Source organism: Misgurnus anguillicaudatus, chromosome 21, assembly GCF_027580225.2.
Source record: "Misgurnus anguillicaudatus chromosome 21, ASM2758022v2, whole genome shotgun sequence".
Classification (NCBI taxonomy): Eukaryota; Metazoa; Chordata; class Actinopteri; order Cypriniformes; family Cobitidae; genus Misgurnus; species Misgurnus anguillicaudatus.
Genome location: NC_073357.2, coordinates 2,610,687 through 2,636,020, shown reverse-complemented (window position 1 = coordinate 2,636,020; position 25,334 = coordinate 2,610,687). Strand labels below are relative to the sequence as shown.

The following is a 25,334-nucleotide window of genomic DNA, read 5'->3' as shown; positions in this document are numbered from 1 at the left end:
GTGGAGTCTAAAGCTGAATGATGTGGAGTTTAATGGGTGGGGTCTGGGAGAGGTGAAGTCTGATGTTTGGGGTCTGTGATGGGTGGAGTCAGTGAGAAGTGTAGTCTATAGATGTGTTCGACTTTATGTGGTGACATATGAGAAGTGGATTCTGATGGCTGGGGTCTATGATGGGTGAAGCCAGTAAGAGGGGGATTCTGATGGCTGGGGTCTATGATGGGTGAAGCCAGTAAGAGGGGGATTCTGATGGCTGGGGTCTATGATGGGTGAAGCCAGTAAGAGGTGGAATCTGATGGGTGGGGTCTGTGATTGGATAGGTGTGCTGGACATGTGGTTCCATAAGAACTGACAGGTGGATGGCATTAAAGTATCACAGGATTCGAAAGCAGACTCCTTTATATGATTTCTTAAATAATTCTCAGGGTACTTTGATGTCATCTGCCTGATGGTTTTTGCAACGCTGCATGAAGTCTGAAGAGGGGGATCTGTGAGAGGTGGAGCCTGGGAGAGGTGGAATCTGATGGGTGGGGTCTGGGCGACATGGTAATATAGCTTAAAATATAGAATGGAATTAAATGAAGACCTTAGATTGAAAATGTCAAGACGTCATCATCTTTAGGCTGCAGTATACTGACAGTGTACTATAACTAAATCTGTTTATGTCAGCATGTTTACAGAGTCATGGCACGCTTGTGGCTCTCGCAATATGGAAAGGTAATTTCTGGCTGAATGTCAGCTGAGTTATGTTGATGTATAAACAGGAAAGAGAAATTTAATTTACAGGTGTATTTATGTTAATACATTTTAGGAATCCCATCATATTAAACAACAGATACAAAAATGCTCTTGTTGTTACACCTGTGGGCTGAACTACTAAACAATGGGCGATGCAAAAGGGACACTTTATTTTGCGCATCTGTTTGGTTTTCTGTTAATCTTCTGAATACTAAGTGTGACCCAATAAACATCTATTCAAGAGCTGATATTGCTAATTTTTCATTTTCTCTGTATCAGTTTGCAGTGAAAGTAGAAGTGGCACAGATATCTCCCCATTGTGTCTGTGTGTGTGCGTGTGTGTGTATTCTGTGTGTGTGTGTGTGTGTGTGTGTATTCTGTGGGGAAGATGTTGTTACCTAAGGATCTGTGTTGTTTCACAGAAAAGAGCAGAAGACATTTTGCACAAATTAACCTCTGCATGCGCATGAATATTCATCATCACAGCCACACAAGCAGCCACTCAGGAGAGCAGAGTCATAAACGGGCTATAAATATGCAAATGTATGACGGCCCCCTTAGATTCTGCATAGTGTGCAAGACAGTGAGCTGATCTGTGTGTGCGAGAGAGAGAGAATGAACGAATCAAATGATTCAGACTGTTTGAATCAATATAATCTGATCTGAGAGCACAGAGGCACATGACCGGGTACATGAAGTCATGTATGAGTGAAGAAACTGCTTATCAGTGGTTAAAGGTCAATGTGTCGAGTCTAAATGTATTGCTACACATTTAAAGACTTTAACTACAGCCGCCACAAATTTATTATAAATCTAGCAGTGAAAAGTCAAATACCTTAACAGATTATTTAATGTCAGTCTAGGAGATGTCTGTCAAAATTTCACTGCAACAGTGTTAATACAGTGAAAACATAATAAATGTAAGTGTGGTCATATGCAGTTTAAAAACTTTATGTTGTCTGTTATTTTCTCTTGTACTGATCAGTTGGCACCGTGGAGCTTTTGGAGATGTACGACCCATAACACTTTAAAGTAGGGCTGTCAACCGATTAATCGCGATTAATCGCATACAAAATAAAAGTTTGTGTTTGCATAATATATGTGTGTGTCCTGTGTGTATTTATTATGTATAAATACGAATTTATTTAAGAAACATTTATATGTATTTATAATTTTTTTATTTATATATGAAGAGTTTCGTTGCAAAACGAGATAACTCAGTTTTTTAAAATTTTCAGAATATTGTTTTTTGGATGTGCATTCCAATTAATATCAATTCAACTGCAGTTTGTTTTGATTTAAACCTTCATAACTTAAAAAATACAGCTTAGTAGCACCATAAAACAAAATAATAACATGATAACATAACAATAAACATGTTTTGATATATATATATATTATATATTATTTTTTTACGCGATTAATTGTGATTAATCGGTTGATGGCACAACTTTAAAGTAAAAAAAATTCTGTCAATTTTAAACATAATTGAAAAATAAACAACAGACCTCAAGCATTCATATTTCTATGCAAAGAAGTTTAGACGTCACACTTCTTGATGTTGGATTTTTCTGTTCAGTAGTGGACAATAATAACATATACAGTGTTGTAATATATTATGTATATAATATATCTCATTCTGAACAAGCAGTTTTACAGTGTTAACAGTTTTCTTGAAGTTACACAGATTGCAAGGTGCAAAAGTAGCCTGAAGGAGCACACGCGCTCACAGATGGTCTATCTTAAAGTTTAGAAATGGTCTTTGCCAAAAAATCAGGTGGTACTTCTGTAGCCAAATTATTTTGATGGATTCTCTGAAAATTTGTAGATGACAAATATCTAATAGCAATTTGTAAGTATTTTACAATCTCAATCTGCTCTCACACCAGTGATGGTTAGGTTTAGGGATGGGGTTGGGGTCTTATTATATATATTTTTTCTAATAATAATACGTTTTTGTACAATTCACATCATGCAAATTCATAAAAATTAAAATTATATATTTTAATTATATAATTATAATTATATATACTAAAAATAAAGCTCTGGATTCAGAAGAAGAGCAGAGGGGATGTGTTTGATCAATTCATGAATGAGGGTTTTAATTCATCCAAACCTTCCCACTCCATCAGCTCTGACATTAGATTGGATAATTCTTGTAATCAGACGTTGTATTCATGTTAATAATCAGATGATTATAATCTATTGTTTTCATACTCGCATACAGAGCGAACAGAAACATTGACAGCAGTGTGTATGAGTGTTCATTTGGGGGTATGTGCTGTAAATCTTATACCGATATGGCAAAAAGTATATTTGCACATATAATTTTAAATATATTTCAATATATGTATATATATATATATTTAACTCATGGTTGGGTAAATATTGGACAAAACTAGGGATGCACCGAATCCAGATTTTTTAGGTTCGGCCGAATACCGAATCCTACTCGCATCCTTATTCCAACACAGTAAAACACATTAATGAAGTAAAAAACGTCCACAGCAGTGTATTTTCAATTTTATTTAATTTTAACTGTACATTATGCCAGGATGACAAGTTGGAAAAACTATTTTGACAATTACCATAAGCCTATGCATAATGAAAGCGATGCGTTGCGACACGCTCGTTTTTCCAATAAGCAAGCAGCTCCGCGCTAAAAACTATATTTAACTTTGAGTGAGAAGCTCCGCTCGTCAATGTCAGTCTTCACACGGTCGTCCAATTACATTTGAGGAGGGGCGGGACATTACCACAGCAACCAACCGGCTCACAGCTGAAGCATCACAGCTACCAAGCGCTCGGCTGAAAAACAGCTGGCATTTGGCGTCCTCAAGGCGTTTTCAGCGGTGTTTAAAAGTTTTGGTGTGTCCAGCTGACCGAAAGAAAAAGCTCATCTCCACGTCAGCACCCAATGTGTGTAATCAACGGCTGCGTGACGTCGACCAGCGTAGCGCAAGCCTAGGGTTCGGTTCGGTGGAAAAAAATCTAGGATTCGGCCGAACCCGAACCCCGCCAAAAAGCCCAGTATTCGGCCGAATCCGAAACCGAATCCTGGATTCGGTGCATCCCTAGACAAAACACATGTTGGGTTAATAAATAAACCCATGCTAACCATGAGTTAAAAATAACCCAGCAGAATTTAGAGCAAGCAAATATATTTTGGCCATGTTTGTAAATTTTGCAATATATTTAAAAAAAAAATTATATATTTCAAAGCGTTTAAAAATATATTTAGCCCTTCATAAATATCAATCCAAGAAAAAATATTCATGTCGCATTGGAAGAAAACTTAACTGTTTGTTACAAACTTTTACTTTCTTTCCCTTTAAAACCTGTAAAGGTTAACATTAATTATATTTTCATTTGCAACATTAACTTCACAGTTAATAAAATGTATTTAGCCTAAATTTAAAGTATATGTTGGCCAGGAATTTTCTGCAGTATAGGTTGTAAAAAATGACGATGATGATGACAATACATTTTGAAATATATGTTGATATAGACGGTTTCAGCAGTAACAACATAAACACGCGGCTGCCGTGGTCCGCACGCAACTTCCGGTAAACTCCGCTAAGAATAAATAACAACAAAGTTCTTTAAAAGTAGTTTATTTATATAACAAGAAAAAAAAAACATAGATTACCTATGAAACCAAAACATTTGTTATTTTCGACGAGGCATTTGTTCAAGAGATCAGTTTAGCAACTAGTCAGACCATTAAATAATGCAAAACGGGAAATAAGCTTCGGATCCAGACGTGTGTCGCATCAGCGCATGTGCGTCCAATGAAACCGCCTATATTAAGGTTAAAACTAAATATATTTTTAAATTCAAAAACATATTTAATTAAGCTTTTCTTTATTTTTACTATTTAAAACATATATTTTTGGCCTGAGATTCATTTTTGCCATATGGGTATCACTGAATAAGAAATATTATTTAGTGACAGTTTATACTACAAATGGTACTTTTGTGTCTCCATGATTATTATTTTTTTTTATTATAACTTAGAAATAAGCTAAATGCAATTTATGATGATCAGTAAGTTTGGCAGTAAAACATTACTTAAAATGTTAACATGCTTAAAAGAAGCCAAGCTAATATAAAAATATGTAATAAATAAATTTTCAAGGCTATTGAGAAAATGTGCTTTGGCGGGCAACTCACAGACTCTGTGCGGGCAGCCTGGCACCCGCGGGCACCATGTTGGAGACCACTGCCTTATTTACATCACTTTCATATGTTAATATCACACAGAAGTTCTAATAACCACTCAAATATAAAAAATAGTATAGTAAACTCTCCATCATACCTCCAGCTTTAGCCGTGTGTGTGTTTATATACATGCCTGTGAGTTTAGATTTGTAGTTCAGTGTGTGTACATCAACTTTTCTCCATGATTTGTTTATAACTGCCCTCGAAAAGATTTAAACGCACCCGTGTGTGTTTGATGTGATTTATAAGGCTATTTGGAACGGCGAGTTATTAACCACAAACCAACCTACAGCTGACCCACACATCTCAAAGAGGTCACAACCTTATCGTCTCGGTTCTGTCATAACACAAATCCAGATGTACTGTGTGCATTTATCTGTGCGATAAACCGGCAGCTGCCTGCACGCTTGGCTTTGTTTAAGCGATGGATGGAAATATTTGATAGCTTTAATGTTGTGTGGAGAACGGTTTTGTATAACCAGAACTGTGTTTTAGAGGTCTTCACGGGTCCACTTAGACCCGAAAACCCGAGGTCCGACCCGAGAAAGTTTCACGTGTGCCTCGGACATACATTTGCATAAATTCTAGACTTTTTAAGCATTAACTGTTCGCTTTAAAGGCTTATATCTTCTGTATGTGAATGTTGATTCATACCAAAATGCTTTTATGCATAGTTGTGTTTGACACATGAAAACGTCTCGGGCTATGTATGTAACTGTTGTTCTCTGAGAAGGGAACGAGACGCTGCGTCTCCTTGTCATACTTCCTGCGTCCCTGTAACACCATCTTTGGCAATATTTCAGATAGCGATATACTTCCTGGCTCCCGCGTCACCCTGTCTTTGTCATTAAGCCTCACCATTGGTTGAATTTGATATACACATTCAGACACACTTACACCTGGAGAAGACCCCAAAGTGTCACCGCAGTGACGCAGCGCAAGTTCCCTCAAAAGGGAACTGTAACAATGTATCTTAAAAATGAAGAAATGTGTTTGAATTTGAAATGTCCCCCCACATTTAGTGCTTAAAATTGAGGGTATTGGACCTGGAAAGTCCTTGAAAGGTCCTTGAATTTGAAGTTAACTAAGGTGTAGGAACCCTGTTTGCCGAGAGCTCAAGTGGTGCCAATAACTTCTGTCAATCAATTTTGAATGCACATTTTAGTGGTTACCTTGGTGTCGTCGTCAGATAATAAAGGAAAATAAATAGAGCAGCGGGCCAAATTGGTTGCATGCGGGGCTGCACACACGTCGATGCCATTTACATTTGGGTCCAGTCGAGTTAAAAAAATGGCAACTGCGTCGGACTTGGATCATATTTTCTTGGATTTGTGTTGGGTTGGGTCTTTCTTTTAAAAAAATTATTTATCGGGTTTGGATGAATTGTGATTTGGTTAATTTCGGGTCGGGTACATTTCTTTGGACCTGAAAAGACCATTAGTGTGTTTATGTTAGTTTAAGAAAGAAAAAGTCTGTATGTGGTTTTGTTTCTGATGATAAATAAATGAATGACCTGGTCCTCTACAACTGATTGTAAAGTCAAGTGCCTTTAGTGTTTTTTTTCCTTTATCTTCCTTTATTTTATAGCCACAGGTAAATTAGGTTTCAAGTTCAGGCAGTTTCTCAAACATAACATAGACAATACAAAATACAACATTATAAAAACACACACGAAAACATTATAATAATCTCATTACCTTATCTTCATTCTTTCTCATCCAACTTATTATTTCAGTTTTAAAGTGATCGTGTAACAGCTGTGAAGTGAATTTCAGTTTTTTATGTTTATTTGCATTAATTTTCAACATTTTCTGTTTCTCTTTGTGATATTTCTGCTGTTGTGTTTGTCCAGCTATCAGTTGTATGACGGTTGTGTCATTGTGGAGTGGCACTGGTAAGATCAGTCCGTTTCTGCTCATACGTCCATACACCAGCCCCTTTTTCTCTATGTGGTTTCACCATCATGTATCTCCTGTGTTATCTTTCACAATTATGTATTTTCTTTTGGAGGTTTCACAGACACTTGTTGCTTGGGATATTTTATAACCACAAAGCTTTACAATGACTTTAAACCCTCTTGAATGTCCTGACCAATAAAGAGCCCCCCTGTGCACGAGAACAAATCCAAGTCCTTGGATCACTGCGTTGGCATATTTGCAACGCCTCCAGGTGTTGACCTGTCAATTCAAAGTCCCTCTCCATTCTTCAATGGCTGCCGATTGGCTCTTTTTACTGGGAGGCGGGACTAGAGCGGTCATTCTGACCGTTGCGATCTCCCCCATTCATATCAATACCAGTGACGCATCTTTTTAATATGAAATATCTTTGAGTAAATACAAATTTCCTTTTTATCGTAAAGGGGCAGAACGTCACATAATTTGTCTACATTTTAGGTTGTGAATGAAAATCATAAACAAACTCTTTCTAACGAGACGAGACGAGACGTGTCTCAGAAGTAAATCTGTGCTTTGAGGACATCATTCACATCTCAGTCGGGACTTTCAGTCTCCAACTAACTCAATTACAGCTGCCACTGAGATGCAGATTGACTCGTGGAGACTAAACGAGATGATATGACAAACTGCTGCTAATTCACTTAAAAACGACGCCTGGAACTGCTTTTAAAGTGTTTATCATAATTCACTTGAATTTTTTAATCCAGCTGATGAGCAGAGACGGTACCTTTGGGAGATAAACACTTCAGTTGCCGTCGGGTATTTGTGAATCTCCCAGCAGGACGTCTCTGTAACGCTATAAATCGCCACTATCCCATTCAATTACACTTCAAATGCACCTGTGTGTGATAAATAGAGAGAGAGGTGTGAATGAGTTATCTGAGCATCTGCATATCAAAATAAAGCACATGGGCTGATGAGCTCTTGCATCTCTGTAGTTCAACTGCACTGTATTAATATTACATTATAATTCAATTCAATTAATGTATACCTTTATGTTGGATAAAATGACTGCACGTTCTTCTCTTTCATCTGGTTATGATTTTCTCACTTCCTATACTGCTACTGAACACATCCCCAAGCGTTTATGGGTCAGTCGACTGGATTAAAAGCTCCTGTCATTAAGATGGACGTTTGAAAATGAAGTTTAATAGTCTCCCCTTTATTTCCATCAATCATTTATTTTGCTGTACACCTGCTGTGTGTGTGTGGTCATTACCTGTGCACCTGTGCATAATAACCCCACTGTCTCTCTCTCTCTCTCTCTCTCTCTCTCTCTCCCTTTCTCTCTCTCTCTCTCTCTCTCTTTCTCTCTCTCATTAAAAATATGATTTAATTCTGCATCTTTTATCAAACACATTGTATGCTACTTCAAAACTGTTTGATTGGAATCAAGGCTCCTCTAACTCAGTGTTTCTCAAACGGGGGGGCCGCGCGATGGTGCACGGGGGGCCCCAGTTTTATGATTTTTTTATAAAATACATTCATTTATCATGAATTCTGTGTAATTAAACCTAAAATAAGGCTACTTACCAATAGCGCTACTTTGTATTGTTTAATGTTTTGTTTAATTAAAATGTTAAGTTTTAGAACTTTTTTTGTTATACATTTTCTTTGGGGGTCCGTGAAGAAATGCACGGTGCACAAGGGGGGCCGCATGCTGAAAAAGTTTGAGAACAACTGCTCTAACTGAATCAACTTTTTGAAACAGTTATGGATTTAGAAGTGTTGAGATTTTTTTTTAAATCATGGCTGTATATTTAAGCCAATTTAGGGATTAAAATATTTACACTGTAAAATTTTTTGTCTTGTTTACAGTACAAATATATACAATTATTAAAATCACAATGCATTTTCTTAATGAGCAAAATAAAAATATATCTAGTTTTTAGAGAAAAAAACAACAAGAACAACATACAATTTAAGTGAATTTGTGCTTAAAATAAGCTAAATATTCCAATGGGGTAAGAAAAAAATATGTAACCTTTTTCTTAAACACTTTATTCAAGACAATTTAAAGAAAATTGTGCTAACCACAGAATTTTTTTGCTTGTTTTAAGCACAAATTCAGTTACATTTTATATTCTTTGACTAAAAACTTTTACTCATCAAAAAAAAAATCTTAATTTAAGAATTTTTGGATATTTGTACTAAAATACAAATATTTTGTCATTTTTTGCAGAAAATGAAAAATGTATACATTATCAAAATCTTCTCTTACATCTACAGTAAATCACAGTTTTACCATGATATTTGTAGTGACACTCTTGTAATAAAAATACTAACCAATCTGCTTAAAAATACACGGTTACTAGAGTTTCACTATAGTAAACCTGAGTTATTTTTATTAGGCACACTGCAAAAAATATTTTCTTAGTATTTTTGTTTTATTTTTTTTAAATCAAGATGTATTTTCTTGATGAGCAAAATGACCTAAGAAAATAAGTCTAGTTTTTAGACAAAAAACATAAAATGTAAGTGAATTTGTAAAATTATTTCTTAAAAGAGGCTAAACAAATCTACCAATGGGGCAAGAAATGTTTTTTGAAATTATGTTTAAGAACAAAAGTTCAAGATTTTTTTTTCTTGCATTGGCAATTTATGTATTTATTTTTTGCTTGTTTTCAGCACAAATTCACCTAAATTTTATGTTTTTTTGTCTAAAAACTAGACTTGTTTTCTTGGGTCATTTTGTTCAACAAGAAAATACATCTTGATTTAAGAAGCAAGACAAAAATACTAAGACGTAAGAAAGTAATTTTTTTGCCAACAGAGGCCAATCTGATAGTAATAAAAGAAAATGATAGTTTCATAATCCTCCTATTCGAGTTATTTTTTACAGACTTGAAACATTTTAGGTCGTGAAATGGCTCTATATACAGTATATCACTTCATCACTTATTGTCTGTTTATTTATTCTAATATTATTTTGCTTTTCTGTTTTTCTGTTGGATTCTTCAGTTATGAGGATTATGATCCAGAGATTAAGTAAGAAGATCCAGAATCTCTCCATCCATTTTTTAGTTTTCTGTTCATCACCTTCTCAGAACCCATAAAGTCGTCCTTCTTTATCCCGAGTTGTCTCTTAGGGCTAACCTTGTGTCTCTTCAAATAGTCTCATTGCATGTGAAGACATCATCCTCTTAATATTAGACTCTTTCTAGGAGTAAAACTTTGATTTCCTTTATGAACTTGAAGTAAACCTCCTGGGGTCTCATTTATAAAGCGTGCGTACACACAAAATGGGTCTGGAAATGTGCGTAAGCCAGTTCCCACGCAAAGGTTGTGATCTATACAAAAACAAACGTAATGGGAGAATGGGCTTGCAGGGATCTGAGGATGATTCATGTACGCACACTTACAGGTGATCTGTGATTTATAAAGGGAACATTGCTTTGTTTTATAAGTCTTCATATTTTTGGCGTATGCCATATTTGGCTTTTGTGCATATGTAGACTTTTAGTAAGGACCCTATGCACAGTTTTATAAATGAGACCCCAGGTGTTTGCTGCCTCTCAGTTTGGTCTGGTCATGCTGCTGTGTATTATTTTGTGGGGTTTTTAAACTCAGCAAAGATGAAATAGTAGAAAGCATTCCTATAATTAATTAGAATGAATAACTTGCATATCATAACATTTAATTGAATAAAAGTGTAACTGATTGACAGCTCTCGAAGACCTTAGAAACTTTAAAAGCATTGTGCTACAAATTGTGCTTGAAACACCTTAGCAACCTCCTGTGCCGTAACAGCATGGAGGATTTTGCGAAATTTCTTTATTGGAATGAGAAATGCATCTTTAATGAGCTGAAATATTTGTGATGTTTTGTACATTTTTTTTTTTAAAGATTCTTTCAGAAGCCAAATGTAAAATTCCTGTGTGTTTACAATAGTATAGTCATGTGAGCGGTATGTTGGATTGAATCCATACTTACAGTAATTGCATATTTCTGTCATGTTAAATTGAGTCGTTGTGATCAGCAGGGTGAATCTGTCGCCCCCGGGTGAACACAACACACACGTACAGATGTGCATGTTTGGTTTGGTTGACTCTGAAATATTCAGAGGAGATGCGTGCTAACTGCTGTCACACATAGACAACATAATACTACGAGAAAGAGGACGCTTAAAGAAACAGGTCACCATAAAACAAAACATTGTGTGGTCACTCGTGCTCTTTTTTTCTGAGATAAGATATGAGGAGCTCGGATGCAAAAGCCACTAAACGCCACCTCTGTTAAATATGAGATAATGATGTTGACAGAATGCTCTCATCATGTATTATATCTCTATAATCGGTACACTGCAAAAAATTATTTTCAAGAAAACATTTTCTTAGCATTTTTGTCCTGTTTTCAGCAAAAATATCCAAAAATTCCCAAATTAAGATGCTTCACCTTGATGAGCAAAACGACCCAAGAAAACAAGTCTAGTTTATTGATCCAACAATATCAAATTTAAGTGATTTAATGCATAAAACAAGCCAAAAAAATCTGCCATTGGGGTAAGCTAATTTTTCTTGAATTTTTCTTGAATTTAGTGTTTAAGAAAAATGTTCATGATTTTTTTGCTTACCCCATTGGCAGATTTTTTTGCTTGTTTTATGCACCAAATCACTTAAATTTGAGATATTTTGTCTAAAAACTAGACTTATTTTCTTAGGTAATTTTGCTCATCAAGAAAATACATCTTAATTTAAGAATTATTTGATATTTGTACTAAAAACAAGACAAAAATACTAAGTAAGAAAGTTTTTTGGGGTGTAATTTTCCATATGGCTAGTACGACAACATTCATTTTCAATATTCACTTCATACAAATTCATACGAATTAGCCAACTCATCAAATACGAACAAATTATCATGAGATCAGGCTGGACAGATTATAACCTGACAATCAAAAAGGGCCGAAATCGGATTATTTCGAATTGAGTGACAATTGTAGGGTTTCCATCCAAACTTGAAGCGAATCTTTTCAAAATTGCAAAAAATAATTAGTTGCGTTTCCAGCATGTTGTTCGATTGATTAACAGTGTTATTGGAAACCAACAGTAAATAAAACAAGGCACGAAAATGGAGACAGGACTGCATTTAGTTATGATTGGGCAAGTTATAAATTTACTAGCAGTGTAGCTTGTCAAACTTAATGCTGTGCACAGAAGGAGGAATCCAGCATTTTTGATGCAGGCACAAGCAGCAAGGGCATTACTAGATGATCAGTCACATGGGTTTAATGTTCGCTACGTCAGAATTTATTCTGCAAATTAGGGATGCACCGCTTTGGAAATTTTGGCCGATAACGATAACCGATAACTCTTTAAATTTGAAGGCCGATAACCGATATCTATAGTCCAATAAATATTAATATTATTTTCACAATGAAAAACTCGAAGACCGCGGACATCTTGTCTTTGCGCTAGACTAGCATACTCTTCTTAAGCCCGCAACACGTGTCATCTTCGTGCTATGTCACAGAAAGCACCAATCAAAACTCCACATGACCAGCAATGAGCAAGTGAAGTGGTTCAACAAACCAAAATAATCCATCATTTATCGGCTTTCATTTATCGGCCTAATTTTGCTATCAGACCGATAACCGATAATATAAAAAAATAAGCAGTTATCGGCCGATAACGATATGTCGGCCGATATATTGTGCATCCCTACTGCAAATTCCAGTTTCCATCTTCCATTATTTGCATTTACTCTTTTTTGCATAAAGTCAAAACCCACCTCAAGCAAGGGTAAAAACTTTTTTGCAAATTAAAGGATTTTTAATTGAAATTTGGCATTTCCATAACTCGTTATTTGATACTTCAAAATGCAAATAAAATCAGTGTTATGGAAACACAAAAAAGAAAGTCATATGGGTTTAAAATGACATGAGGTTGAGTTAATGAGCCCGGAGTATAGTTTGTTTTTACGCGCACATCAATGTACGAACGTAGTATAGTTTAGCAAAGTATAGTTTATTTGACTCATACGTGTACACAGACATTCAACGCATGCACATTGCGACTAAATGTAATGCATCTCCTGGGCATTCGAAAGCAAAATGGTTTAGAATTCGCATGGTTTTTACCGCTTTATCAATATTAAACCGCCGTTTATATAATGTCGCAAGGCGTTAAATAAGCGCCGCCAGGCGACAAGTTAACACCAGACGCCACCACGCGTCAAAATAACAAACACTGATTACGTTAAGTTAGTGGCACACGCCACTTAATATGCATATTTATTTGCTTATCTACATGGACACGCCTCTTATGGCAATGAGGACTCTACGGCAAGTCGGAGCATCCAGTTTGCAAGAGTGCAAAGATGTAAGGACAGCTCTTACAAGACCCTTTGTAATCCTCTTTTTCAAACTTTATTAAATGTATGTCTTATTTTAAAGCCAAAACATTTAGATTTATAAACTTTTATAAAAAAATACAATGAAGAATAATAAGTTACCGGTCAAATGCAATCAGCATCAACATATTTCCAAGGCACTGAACTATCTTGTTTCATTAAGGAATATTTACAGACTTTTTGAATAGACTTAGAGGTGGCATTAAGTAAGGAATAATTGACGACAGGCCATTGAATTATAAGAAAATAATGCACACCAAGGTGGTAACGCGGCACTGCCGTTACACTGCAGGTGTACATTATTTTCAAATAATTCAAAGGACCGGAGCCAATCATTCCTCCCACACCACGGTTACCACAAACATTGCTCTGGTACCTATTTTTAAGACATTTGAAAAATTAGGTGTGCGGTTTACAGAAAAATAATCAACACCCATAGAACATTTCTCAGCCAATCAGAATGCAGCATTCAACAGACCCGTGGTATAATGCATAATAACGATGTTATGAGATTAATGTTTAAAATATGAAGTTTTGAATATAGAAATATTAAACAATTTAAATGACTCAATTTATACTTTAAAATGAAACTGAAACCGGCAGTAGGTGGCAGCATGTCAATAAGTCATTTATTTAATCGATTAGTTAAAACTCGATTCTAAAAATCTTGCAAACTGGATGCCCCGACTTGCCATAGAGAGGCGTGTCCATGTAAATGAGCAAATAAACCTGGATCTTAAGTGGCGTGTGCCGTTTACTTAACGTCGGTCGGCGTGTGGCGTTATTTCAACGCGTGGCGGCGTCTGATGTTAACTTATCGCCTGACGGCGCTTATTTAACGCTTTGCGGCGTTATGTAAACGGCGTTTTAATATCGATACGGCGGTAAAAAGTGTGCAAAATCTGAACCATTTGGCTATCGATACTGGGCCACATACTAAATTTTCAGTACACATGCACTCTTCTGATGACGAAAATTTTGTTACGCACTGTACCTTTGCGTACACGTACAAAGTGGATCATACATCGGCCTTTAGTTTTGGATGAATTAAGCCTATTTGACACTGAATATATAAAAACAAAAACCAAACATTGAGCTCATTCCAACTGGATCCTTTTTAATTTATATGGAAAGCTCTTCTGGAAACACAAATTCAACAAATTTAATGTCTTACATTTATATCTCAATGGGATCTTCCTGGTTAAATAAAATGCAGTTTTAAGCAGTATGGTATGAGAGAATGTGCTGTATTACGTGCCATTACAAAATCTAGCCATTGACGTGTAAACAGTCTATAATAACGAGATCTAGATGGTGTGCAGTAATAACCAATAATAACTCGGTGAAAAGGTCAACTGTGCTGTATTGAGAATAAATCACGCCTATTGACTAATCAGCATCCAGCAGAGGACTATCAATTTTATAGCGCATTATAATAATGTGTGTGCGTGTGTGTTTCAGATCGTGGGTAATCGGAGCCATAGCTCTGCTGTGTTTGCTGGGTCTGACCTGGGCGTTTGGACTGATGTATGTGAACGAGAGCACGGTCATTATGGCGTATCTCTTCACCATCTTTAACTCGCTGCAGGGCATGTTCATCTTCATATTTCACTGCGTCCTGCAGAAGAAGGTTCGAGAAAAGCTCACAAACACACACGATATAATATGACAACGAGGACATGATGCAAGTTTAACGGTTGTCTTGTGTGCATTCAGGTGCGGAAGGAGTATGGAAAGTGCCTGCGTACTCACTGCTACAGTGGAAAGAGTTTGGATTCATCTATGGGTTCGGGGAAAAGTTCAGCATCCCGTGGGCCCGGACGATATTCCTCAGCTTCGCAGGTAACGCATGTGCACACGCGTCCATTCTGCTGGGAAAGTTTTGTGTCAAACAGTTGTGACCGTTGTTGTAAATGTAGTTTCATTAGTCTCTGTGTGTGTTTTCTCTTTCATCACAAGGTTCACCACCCGCCTTGTATGACAAACTCCTCACAGTTACAGTATGAACAAGTAACTATCACTCCATTTTATCTTTATCACCTTAATCTCCTCTACTGTTCTGTAGTTTGTGATTATTTGTCTTATGAATTGAATTGTTCACCCAAAAAAGTACATGTTGTCTTGTTTACCGTCATATTGCTTTTACCGTGCGTTCACACCAGACGCGAATGAAGCGAATTATTCGCGCTATTCACCCATAGTTGGATGCTTGAACATTTAGAGTTAACTTGCTTCATTATGGCATGAATTCAGATGCGAATACTATTGATATATATTTTTTTTGCGCATTAAGTATTGAAAGAAAAGTCAGCATTTACTTTTTTCGCTATTACAAGACCTACACAAGAATGCATTCATTTAACATTTAAAGTAAAATATTCCTACATTCAAAGGACTTTCAAACAAACCTTATTGTCCGCCGTCCTTGTCTCATACAAATCTGTGCCTTTGCATATCTGCGCTTTAATATCTCATTTCCATGGTAACAGTATGTCTGGATACATAATCTCCATGGAGACAAGGTTTGACCTTTAACCTTTTGTGGGTCATGTGCCGAGATGTCTGCAAACACGTAGCCGAGTGCGCTGTGATGACCTGTGACACGCGCGTGTGTTCGTGTAAATGTCAGCAGGATGAGTAATAAGCTTTGAATGGCTCGACTCTTAAGATTCTTCTTCTTGTGTATTATAATGCTGAACCTTTATACTTCTTTATTTATGAACGGCACAGGACAGCGGCGCCCGGCTGCATCCCAGACAGTGGTTCCGGCCCAGAGTCGTCTGCTGTCTGGGATGTACCAGCTTTCATTATTGATGACCTGAAGGGGTTAATTCACCCCAAAACAAATCCTTATGTCGCTTCAAACCCGTATGACTTTCAATCTTTCATGGAGTACCAGTGGAAGTTTTGAAGAAAGTATCGCTCACTGTTTTCAGTGCAGTGAATGGAGATCTTGAGCTTCAGAAATGATAAAATCAATGAAGGCAGATTTGTCATTTTTGGGTGAACTATGAACACTGTGCAATGTTTCTGTTGATGTCAAGTCTTTGCTGTGTCCAAAGGCGCCCCATATCTCCTATATAGTGCACTATGTTGGCACGTGACAATAATTTTCTACTTTTTAACTCTTTCCCCACCAGCGTGTTTTTTTTTAAAGTTGCCAGTGCCAGCATTTTTTTTTCACAAAAGTTTAATGCCTTCCAGAAAATGTTTTTCTATAAAATATGAACAACAATATATCAAATGAAAAAACAGACATTCTTCTTTCAAACAAACAAACAAAACCTTTCATCCTATCTTCATCTGTTTTCTTTAATCACCTCTCAGATATGGGTAGGTTTCTTCAAAAATACCAAATTTTGAGCCAAAAGCTGAGATAATTGGATTTTGTAAAGGTCTTTTGTTAGAGATCAGATTCAAAGTGATGATCAACACATACACAGAGTTTTTACTGTTTTTAGATCAGTGGATGTTTCAGTGTTTTATAAGTTGGGTAATTTTCGCCACCTGGTGGATAATAGTGGAAACATGGATTGCCGTAAAAACTGACAGGGAAGCGTTTTCTCTTGATTGACGAGATAACTCATTAATGGCGGGGAAAGAGCTAACAGATAAATGTGATTGATAGAAACTTTCTTTTTAAATAAATATAATAGATAAATGTAGTGGTAAATAAACATGACAAGCATTTATAGTATTATATTAAAGTATTACATTGCAAAAAATGACTTTCTTACTTAGTATTTTTGTCTTGTTTTCAGTAAAAAGATCTAAAAATTATTAAATGAAGATGTATTTTCTTGATGAACAAAATGACTAGTCTAGTTTATAGACCAAAAATATTAACTTTTAAGTAAATCAGTGCTTAAATTGGAATTTTTTTCTTGAAATAAGTTTACTTTTTTTCTAAACACTTAATTTAAGAAAAAATTTTGTATGCAGTTTATTATTTATTTATTTATTTATTGCTTGTTTTAAGCACAAATTCCCTTAAATGTTATATTTTTTGTCTAAAAACTAGACTTATTTTCTACAGAGCCCCTAAAGGGACATGGGGCAAAAATTAAATAAAGTTTAGTTTTGCGTGTGCACATGAAACTATTGCGCTTAGTTTCGCGTGTGCACCTGAAACTATCACGCGCGCACGTTAAAGCAAAAGTTTCACATGCGCACGAGAAAGTTTCACGTGCGCACGTGAAATTAAACTTTAAAAAAAAATTCTGCACATGAAGGTTTCACGTGAGCACGCAAAAGTTTCACGAGAGCACATGAAACTAAACTTTTAATGTTTTTTTTTACTCCAATGTCACCTTAGGGCTCTGTAATTTTCCTAGGTCATTTTGCTCATCAAGAAAATATATCTTAATTTAACATTTCTTAGATAATTTTTACTGAAAACAAGATAAAAATACTAGGTAAGAAAGTTTTGAAGTGTATATTATCTAATAAGTACACATGACAAATGTGACAAACTGTAAGAAACGAAACTGTAATGTGTCACAGCACAGCCAGCGTAAGGGTTTACGATGAATCTTCTTAAAGATACTCTCTGACGCATGATATTTACGTCAGTGTACGAAATTGGTCACATTTTTGTTTACATTTTCCGCATATGATGGACTAAAACGTCTTTCGCTATATAGGGAATAGTGAAGGAGTGAATGATTTCGGCAGCACTTAGATGTTAGATTCACTTTACTGTATGTGATGTTCTTCACAGAGCCGAATCCGTCGAATGTGGAACGACACGGTGAGGAAACAGACAGAATCTTCATTCATGACCGGAGACATAAACAGCTCAGCTACACTCAACAGAGGTAGACACACACATACTCACACACCCACACAAACGCACACACTCACAAACGCACACACATACTCACACAAACTCAAACGCACACACAGTATTCTGTTGACAGTAATGTTTTGTAATGGTGATGGATTGACCCTCTTCAGATAGAGGAAGTGTCACGTTGGCAATAATTAGACTCTCAGCACACACACAGCACTTTACCCAGACATATGAGAGAGAGAGAGAGAGAGAGAGAGAGAGAGAGAGATGGGCAAACTGAGGTCCAAAGAGTGTGAGAAAACATCACACACACACACACACACACACATGTGCCTAGCTATCCATATAAAACAGATCACATATCTGTATTGCTTTCATTATATTTTCCAAATTCAATATAGTTGTTTGCATTTAAAAAGGAAATCAATTTAAATGCATTTAAATGCATGGGTTGATGTTGAAGATTGAACTTACTTCAGAGTATTATACACACACCAGGCCTGGATTAACACAATGTAGTGCCCTAGGATGACCACATTTGGAGTGCCCCCCCTTCACATTTTAAAGGTCTAGTCATTGCAGGTTTCCAGAATAACTTTTTTACTCACTAGAGTCTTCTATATGTTACATTATTAATACGCTCGCCTGTAAAGTTTATTCATAACCGCTGTATTTTGCTACTTATGTCGTCTGTCGATTTTTCTGTGTTTTCCCCTGCTTCTATTAATGTAAAGCTGCTTTGAAACAATTACCAATTGTGAAAAGCACTATATAAATAAAATTGAATTGAACAAAAAAAGCAGAGCAGAAAATTTAGAGGGACACCTTAAATTAGCCTGCAATGCCTCAATTTACAACAAAAGGTACAACATATCAGCAAAATATAGGTGTATTTTAAATTAGCCATTTAGATTCCCTATGCTGATCTTAGGTCAGCAGTTACAGTTAGTATACAATAACTATAGTTATTACACGGCTCTCTGGAATGCTTGATTCTGATTGGTCAGTTGAGACATTTGCAGGTTCGTTCTTTTCAAATAATAACCGCTCCAAAGTAATAACGCATAGCCGGTACTACTTGTATGTTTAAAATCCCTCCGCGCCAACAAAGATTACTGTTTGGCGTCATCTTGTAACAAACACTGGACAACCACAATTAAGAATGGAAATTTTGACATTTATTTTAACATGTACGGAAAAAACAAAACATTTAAACAGTGAATAGAAGAACGAAAAACGACAAGACACAGAGAGCTTACTGAGACTGAACTTGACAAAATAGAGCATGACAGCTACGAAGCCAACACACAAAAAATACAGAATGGGCATTAAAACTTCTCAAAGACTGGCTAAAACAGAACAAAATGGAGACAGACAAGTATGAAGCAGAGGAATAAGGTATTACGATCATTTTATGCATCTGTGCAAAGTTTCGCGGAAGGATAAAAATATTAATTTAAGACAAATATGCCAATAAAATGTTTCAAATTCATATTCATGTCCAGTTTTTTTTCTTATGTAGCAAGTAGCCGACCCGTGTAATAAGCGGGATAATGTAGAGGCAGCCTGTAGTTATCGTGAAATAAGCCCAATGTTAAGTCAATGTAAAGACATGTTTACGTGTGTCTGGAGGTCTCGCTGCGCAAATGAGGCGTTTAGCGCAGCGCGGTAGACGCGAATCCACCTCATTCACGTCTAGTTCGCGAATGTTGCGAATTGAGTGTTGTTTGCGGGAAATGCGCAAGTTTAAAAAATCTGAACTTTGGTGGAAAATCGCGCCGTGTTAACCAATCAGAAGCTTGCTCTAGTAGTGACATGATTACAGGAAGCGAGCGGAGTCGCATAAGCCCCTCCCATGACGCGAATTTCCTCGTGAATGTCTTGAATGACTAGAATTTTACGTGCAACTTTCACGCGCGAATGACGTCAGTAAACTCAAAATGTTTAGGCGTCCAACTACGCGCGAATAGCACGTTTTTGCCGCCTCTACCACGTCTGGTGTGAACGCACAGTAAGTGAGATGTGTTTAAAGGGGTCATAGCGTGAAAATCTGACTATTTTCATGTTTTCATGTGCTATAATTGAGTCCTCAGTGCTTCCATCAACCTAGAAACCGTGAACAAGAACAACCCACTGTAACGTGGGGTGCTTGAGGAAAGCAAAGGAGAGTAGAATCCATGTGCAAAAGAGGTTTATTAATTAAATTCCAAAAGGGCTAGCAAACACATCCAATAAGGGGCAATTCAAAACGTAATCCAAAAACAGGCAATAGGTCAGGGCAGGCAGCAAAACAAACAATATCCAAAAATCAGGCACAGGTCAAAAACTGGCAGACAAAGAACAAACTACAGGATAACAGGTAAACAGGTTAACAAACAGGCAAGGTGAACAGGCTGGACATACTAGGTAATAATCAGCAGTGATATGATCCAAATGAAGTGGCTTTATACTAAACAAACAGGAAGTGGGAAGTGAAGTGTGACATAGCATGATACCAAAATAAAAGTCAGAACAAAACAGGGTATCAAAATAAAAGTGCAACACACAAAACATAACAGAACATGACAAAACTGCCCAATCCATCTATGGATAATCTGGCCCTGACACACACACACACACACACCAAAAGAACCATCTTCAGTTACAAATTGATGTGATACTTGTAAAGGTTATGACACTGTTTGTACAGACACAGTGCAGGTCAGAGGTTGTAACTACTTCTGCAGTACAAGACATTAATGTGGACCTCAGTGAACCTTTGGCCTTTTTAAGGTCTCTCTCTCTCTCTCTCTCTCTCTCTCTCTCTCTCTCTCTCTCTCTCACACACACACACACACACACACACACACACATACACGACCTTCATGTAAGAAATCAAACCCTAACTATAAAATGATTTATACTATAATACAATACTATAATTAATGTACTGTGTAAGAGAGATTGAGCCTCTGCTGAGATGGCATCTTGAATGTTTTTGCTTTTCTGTGTCTGCGGCCGAGATGATAACACGACTGTATGCTAACACTGCATTCGTTTGATCTTCTCTGTGTGTTTTTCTCTCCATCTGTGTGGCTGCATCAGGTGCCATGGCCAATCACCTCATCCCAAACTCTCTGCTGCGCTCGCACACCTCTAACAACCCCTATAACACCTTACTGGGCGAATCGGGCGTCTATAACAACCCCACCCTCAGCATGTACAACACTCAAGGTGTGCCGCAATCTTCTGTTGCTTCAACTAACTCTGTGTGTGTGATGTTGGGAGGGACGGCGTCAGATATGTGGTTTCAAGCTCATTTTTATCTGTTGTCTGGTTCGAACACACACACACGCACACACACGCATCACGACTTAGTGAGGTTAGCTGAAAGCATCTTGCGACTTGATAGAAAATCTGCATTAGAGTCGCAAGACAGCATCGCCCGCTTCTTTCAAGTCATGCAGCTGTAATTTGTGTCTATGAGAGTGTGGCGGTCTGTCTTCGTGTCGCGACAGAAAAAAACGCAATTCTGCATGTTTCTCATGACCCTTCAAGATGACTTCTTCTCTTTATTATTAACAACACGTCTCCTGCTACACTTGCTTCTTTTGCTGTCAGTTTTCTTCACCTTCACTAAAGCACACAGAGACACGGACGGGTTTCTGTATAAAGTCAGCCAGGAGGGGGGGCACAGGATAACAACATCTTCATCCGGGCCGGTAACATTGTAGCGACCTTCAAATCTAATATCAATAAAAGCTCCCAAATTACAAATAGATCCCCAGCCACTTTTAATGTTCCTCTTTAGCGCGATCGATAGCTACGTACGGTTCTGACTGTGGATACGTCGCTAATGCGGACCCAAGCCCCCCAGGCATTAACAGGGTCCTTAAAGTACGATTTCATGCGCTTTACATGCACGTGCCGAGGGACTCGGGGGTGTGTCTGTATGTGAGAGGTGAAACCGCTTACCTGCGCTTCATTAAATCTGGTGCATGTTTTTTTTCCAGCAGTCACTGTGAATGCTTACATGTACTCTCTCTCTGTCTCTCTTTCTCTTTCTCTCTTTTTTCCATGCTGTCCTTTAAGAGCCCTACAGAGAGACGAGTATGGGAGTCAGACTAAACATTGCTTACCAAATGTAATTTCTCTTGAAGTTATTACTCTGTCCTTTAAATTACAATGATGTTGAAATCAATCTAGGAATCAGAGAGCACTCTTACAAGCCATCGAATTCTAATACAAACCAGATCTTCTCTATAGCAGTGCACTTTTGGTTAAAACGGAAGTTTAGAGGATAATTCAATTATGATGTGGATAAAAGGTGCATGACAGGAACTAGAAAAGAAGTTTTCATTTAATTGATAATGAACTTGATTCCTGCAGCAGTAATTCTGCGAGGTTAAAACCTATAGATAGTGCAGAAGCTCTCTCTGTACCTAATAATGATATATCTGTGTTATATAAAGGCCAGCATGACTGTGGTTTTACACTCTTGAGCGTCTGCATGGCTGTTGTGTGCGTTTGTGTACGTGCGTTGTGTCTTTGCCGAGCGTGATACGAGTATCCGGCTGACGGGTAAGTCCATCAATGTGGGCTTGGCTGGCACGCTCCCGTGAATATGTGAATGAGCTCTTATCAGCCCCGAACCCCTGACGAATCCAATCAACACCCTCGATAACGTTAACGTGCAAGCCCAATTAATATCTGCCTCAGGGATGAATAGTGTGAGCATGTGACTCTAACAGATGTGTCGCCTCGTTTTAATTACTGCTCTCTGACTCCCGTCTTACAGAGGGACTTCTGAACAATGCCCGGGATACAAGTGCCATGGATACTCTACCGCTGAATGGTAACCACGGCAACAGCTACAGCCTGGCCGGCGCCGATTACTTGAGCGACTGCGTGCAGATCATCGACCGCACGTACAACGTACACAAAGAGACCACGCTGGAGAAACGCATCCTCAAAGAGCTCACGTCCAACTACCTGCCCACCTACCTGAACAATCACGACCGCACGGCCGAGCACGGACGCAACCTTATGAACAAGTTGGTTAACGAAGTCAACGGGGGCGGACTGAAAGACACACCCATGCTGCCTGTCAATCTTGCATTGGGCCTGGCGGACTCCACAACTTTCCCGCCCGAGGACGGTCTGGGGCTCGAGCTGGTTAGGGAGGAGTCCAGCGCACCTCTGCTTCCCCTTGACGGTCACACTCAGCCCCTCCCCAACACGTTCGGCTCCACCTCGTCATCCAGACGCCGCCTCCCACAAGAAAACAGCGAGAGTTTTTTCCCTTTGCTGACCGAAGAACAAACGGATGAAACTCCGTCACCCCAGAGAGACTCGCTGTACACCAGCATGCCCGTGCTGCCTGAGCCAGACAGCGTGCGCTCGCTGCCCCGCAGCGGGGACGTCCACACCCTCCCCAGGAGTGGAGAGCCGGATGACGTGTACTATAAGAGCATGCCCAACCTTGGCTCGCGGAACCACCTGCACCAGCTGCATTCCTACTACCAGCTGGGCCGCGGCAGCAGCGACGGCTTCATCGTCCCTCCAAAAGATGACCTTTCGTCTGAGGAGCCTGCACACCTGGTCACCAGCTTATAGAGGTCGCGCTTGTGCATCGTCCTGCTCAGTATTTCCTTCTGGCCATGTCCACCGCCCCTCTCTGATCACATCACAACCTTCACGCGCTCTCCTGCGTTCGTGTACCTTTCAGTCGTCGCGGTTGTTTCCACTTTTTGTTTCTATGTTTCCGCAGAGAAATGGACTGCGCTGAAAAACCTCGGGAGGAAATTTTGTATTGTGTTCGGCAGAGGATTATGGGTACTTTTGTTTGCCGAGGAACCTTTGCTGATGTTCGTCTCGTCTGTGCAATTCTGCTTAAAGGGTGAACGGACCCAAAACGGAGCCTTGCGGGATTACGTGAATCCAAGACTCGCAGCAACCCAAAAGGAATACAAATAACTGCCAGAGATGTTCAAGTTCAACACCAATCAAGTTGAAAGCAATGTGACTCGAAAACTATTTTAATACCTTCTGTATCCATATTTGCTTTTTAAATATTTTTCTTCTGGTAAGGTGAAAGGCGACACATTTTGCTACAGTATTCCTCAAGTGAAGCAAAACCGGACGATATCAAAAGGACAACTTTACCACGTGTGCTCTAGAGCAGACTTTCTCTTTTTTTCTGTATTAATAACAAATATTAAAAGAGGGCCGACACTAATACCAGAGAATATTTCTATGTGTACATATAGAGACGTTACAGAAACAGTGCTCATTCAGTCTCCACACCCTCTGCTTCTGTAACCATGGTGATTTCAGATGTCTCATCGTCCATGACCGATTTCAACAGGTCTCTTTCTTTAATTATATCTCCTACGTTCATGTCTTATCACAATAAAAACACTGTCAGGCAATCACAGTGACAATTAATAGACAATAAACAAATACTTTGCTAATGGTATCCAGTTTTGGTGGATATTTTTCCTTGTTCTGTTTGGATAATCGCTCGATCGATTCAAGTTTGTAGATAAATAAAGAAAGCCCAATATTACAAAAAAATGTATGTAGAGATAGAGGTTTGAGAAACACAATATCAGAGATCTTTATCATTCATAGGGGTTAAGAAGTTGTCAGGGGTGTAAACAAGACACTTGACATTTGGATTGAGAGAAAATTTAGGCCTTGATTTTGCATTATCTTCTTTTCTGAAGGAGAATACATGAATGATTATTTATTTCAACTGAAGACAATGACACTAAGTACAATCTATTAGGAGAAATGTCTGGAGGTGAAATCTATGCGGCAGATATAATAGTTTTTTTTTTCATTACAAATACGATTATGGGTTTTATTTTTATTTATTTTCTGTGGTTAAATGACCTCTCACTAATATTTGTTGTAACAGTGAAACTTGTTTGCCAACAAATAAATGACTGAAAAATAATGATGATGATGATGTGGTGATGGGCGGTCACTGTGTGTGTGTTTTCTCTCAATGTATAAACAATTTGGATATTTCCATTCTTATGTGTACTGTGTCTTTCATATTTTAATTTAGTTTCTTAAAGGGATAGTTCATCTAAAAATTCTGTTGAAGATATTTTGATAAATAATGTAACCACACAGTTGACAGCACCCATTGACTTCCATAGTATTTTTCCCTACTATGAAAGTCCAAACTGTGTGGTTAATTTGATTTGAAGGAACAGGTTAGAAATTAATTCAGAATTTAAGGTACAGTGAAAGTATAGCTTTACATGAATTTAAAATTCTGTCATCACCCA

The 25,334-nt window shown here is 37.8% G+C and overlaps 1 protein-coding gene across 20 annotated transcripts in view; it reads left to right on the top strand.

Annotated features, from left to right (window-relative positions):
* Window positions 1–24,994, top strand: part of LOC129416326 (adhesion G protein-coupled receptor L3) — a 223,872-nt gene extending 198,878 nt beyond the window's left edge. For 7 of the 20 annotated variants that reach the window (XM_073858898.1, XM_073858897.1, XM_073858890.1 and 4 more), the window contains 4 exons: window positions 14,724–14,892; window positions 14,979–15,104; window positions 17,983–18,079; window positions 22,832–24,994. In XM_073858898.1, coding sequence (XP_073714999.1) covers window positions 14,724–14,892; window positions 14,979–15,104; window positions 17,983–18,079; window positions 22,832–23,649 — 1,210 coding nt within the window. In that variant the 3' untranslated portion in view covers window positions 23,650–24,994. Of the gene's footprint in view, window positions 1–14,723; window positions 14,893–14,978; window positions 15,105–15,221; window positions 15,273–17,982; window positions 18,080–21,138; window positions 21,268–22,125; window positions 22,178–22,831 lie in introns of all 20 variants that reach the window. The other 13 variants (XM_073858883.1, XM_073858884.1, XM_073858885.1 and 10 more) reach the window with 5 other exon arrangements.
* Window positions 24,995–25,334: the final 340 nt, after the last annotated feature.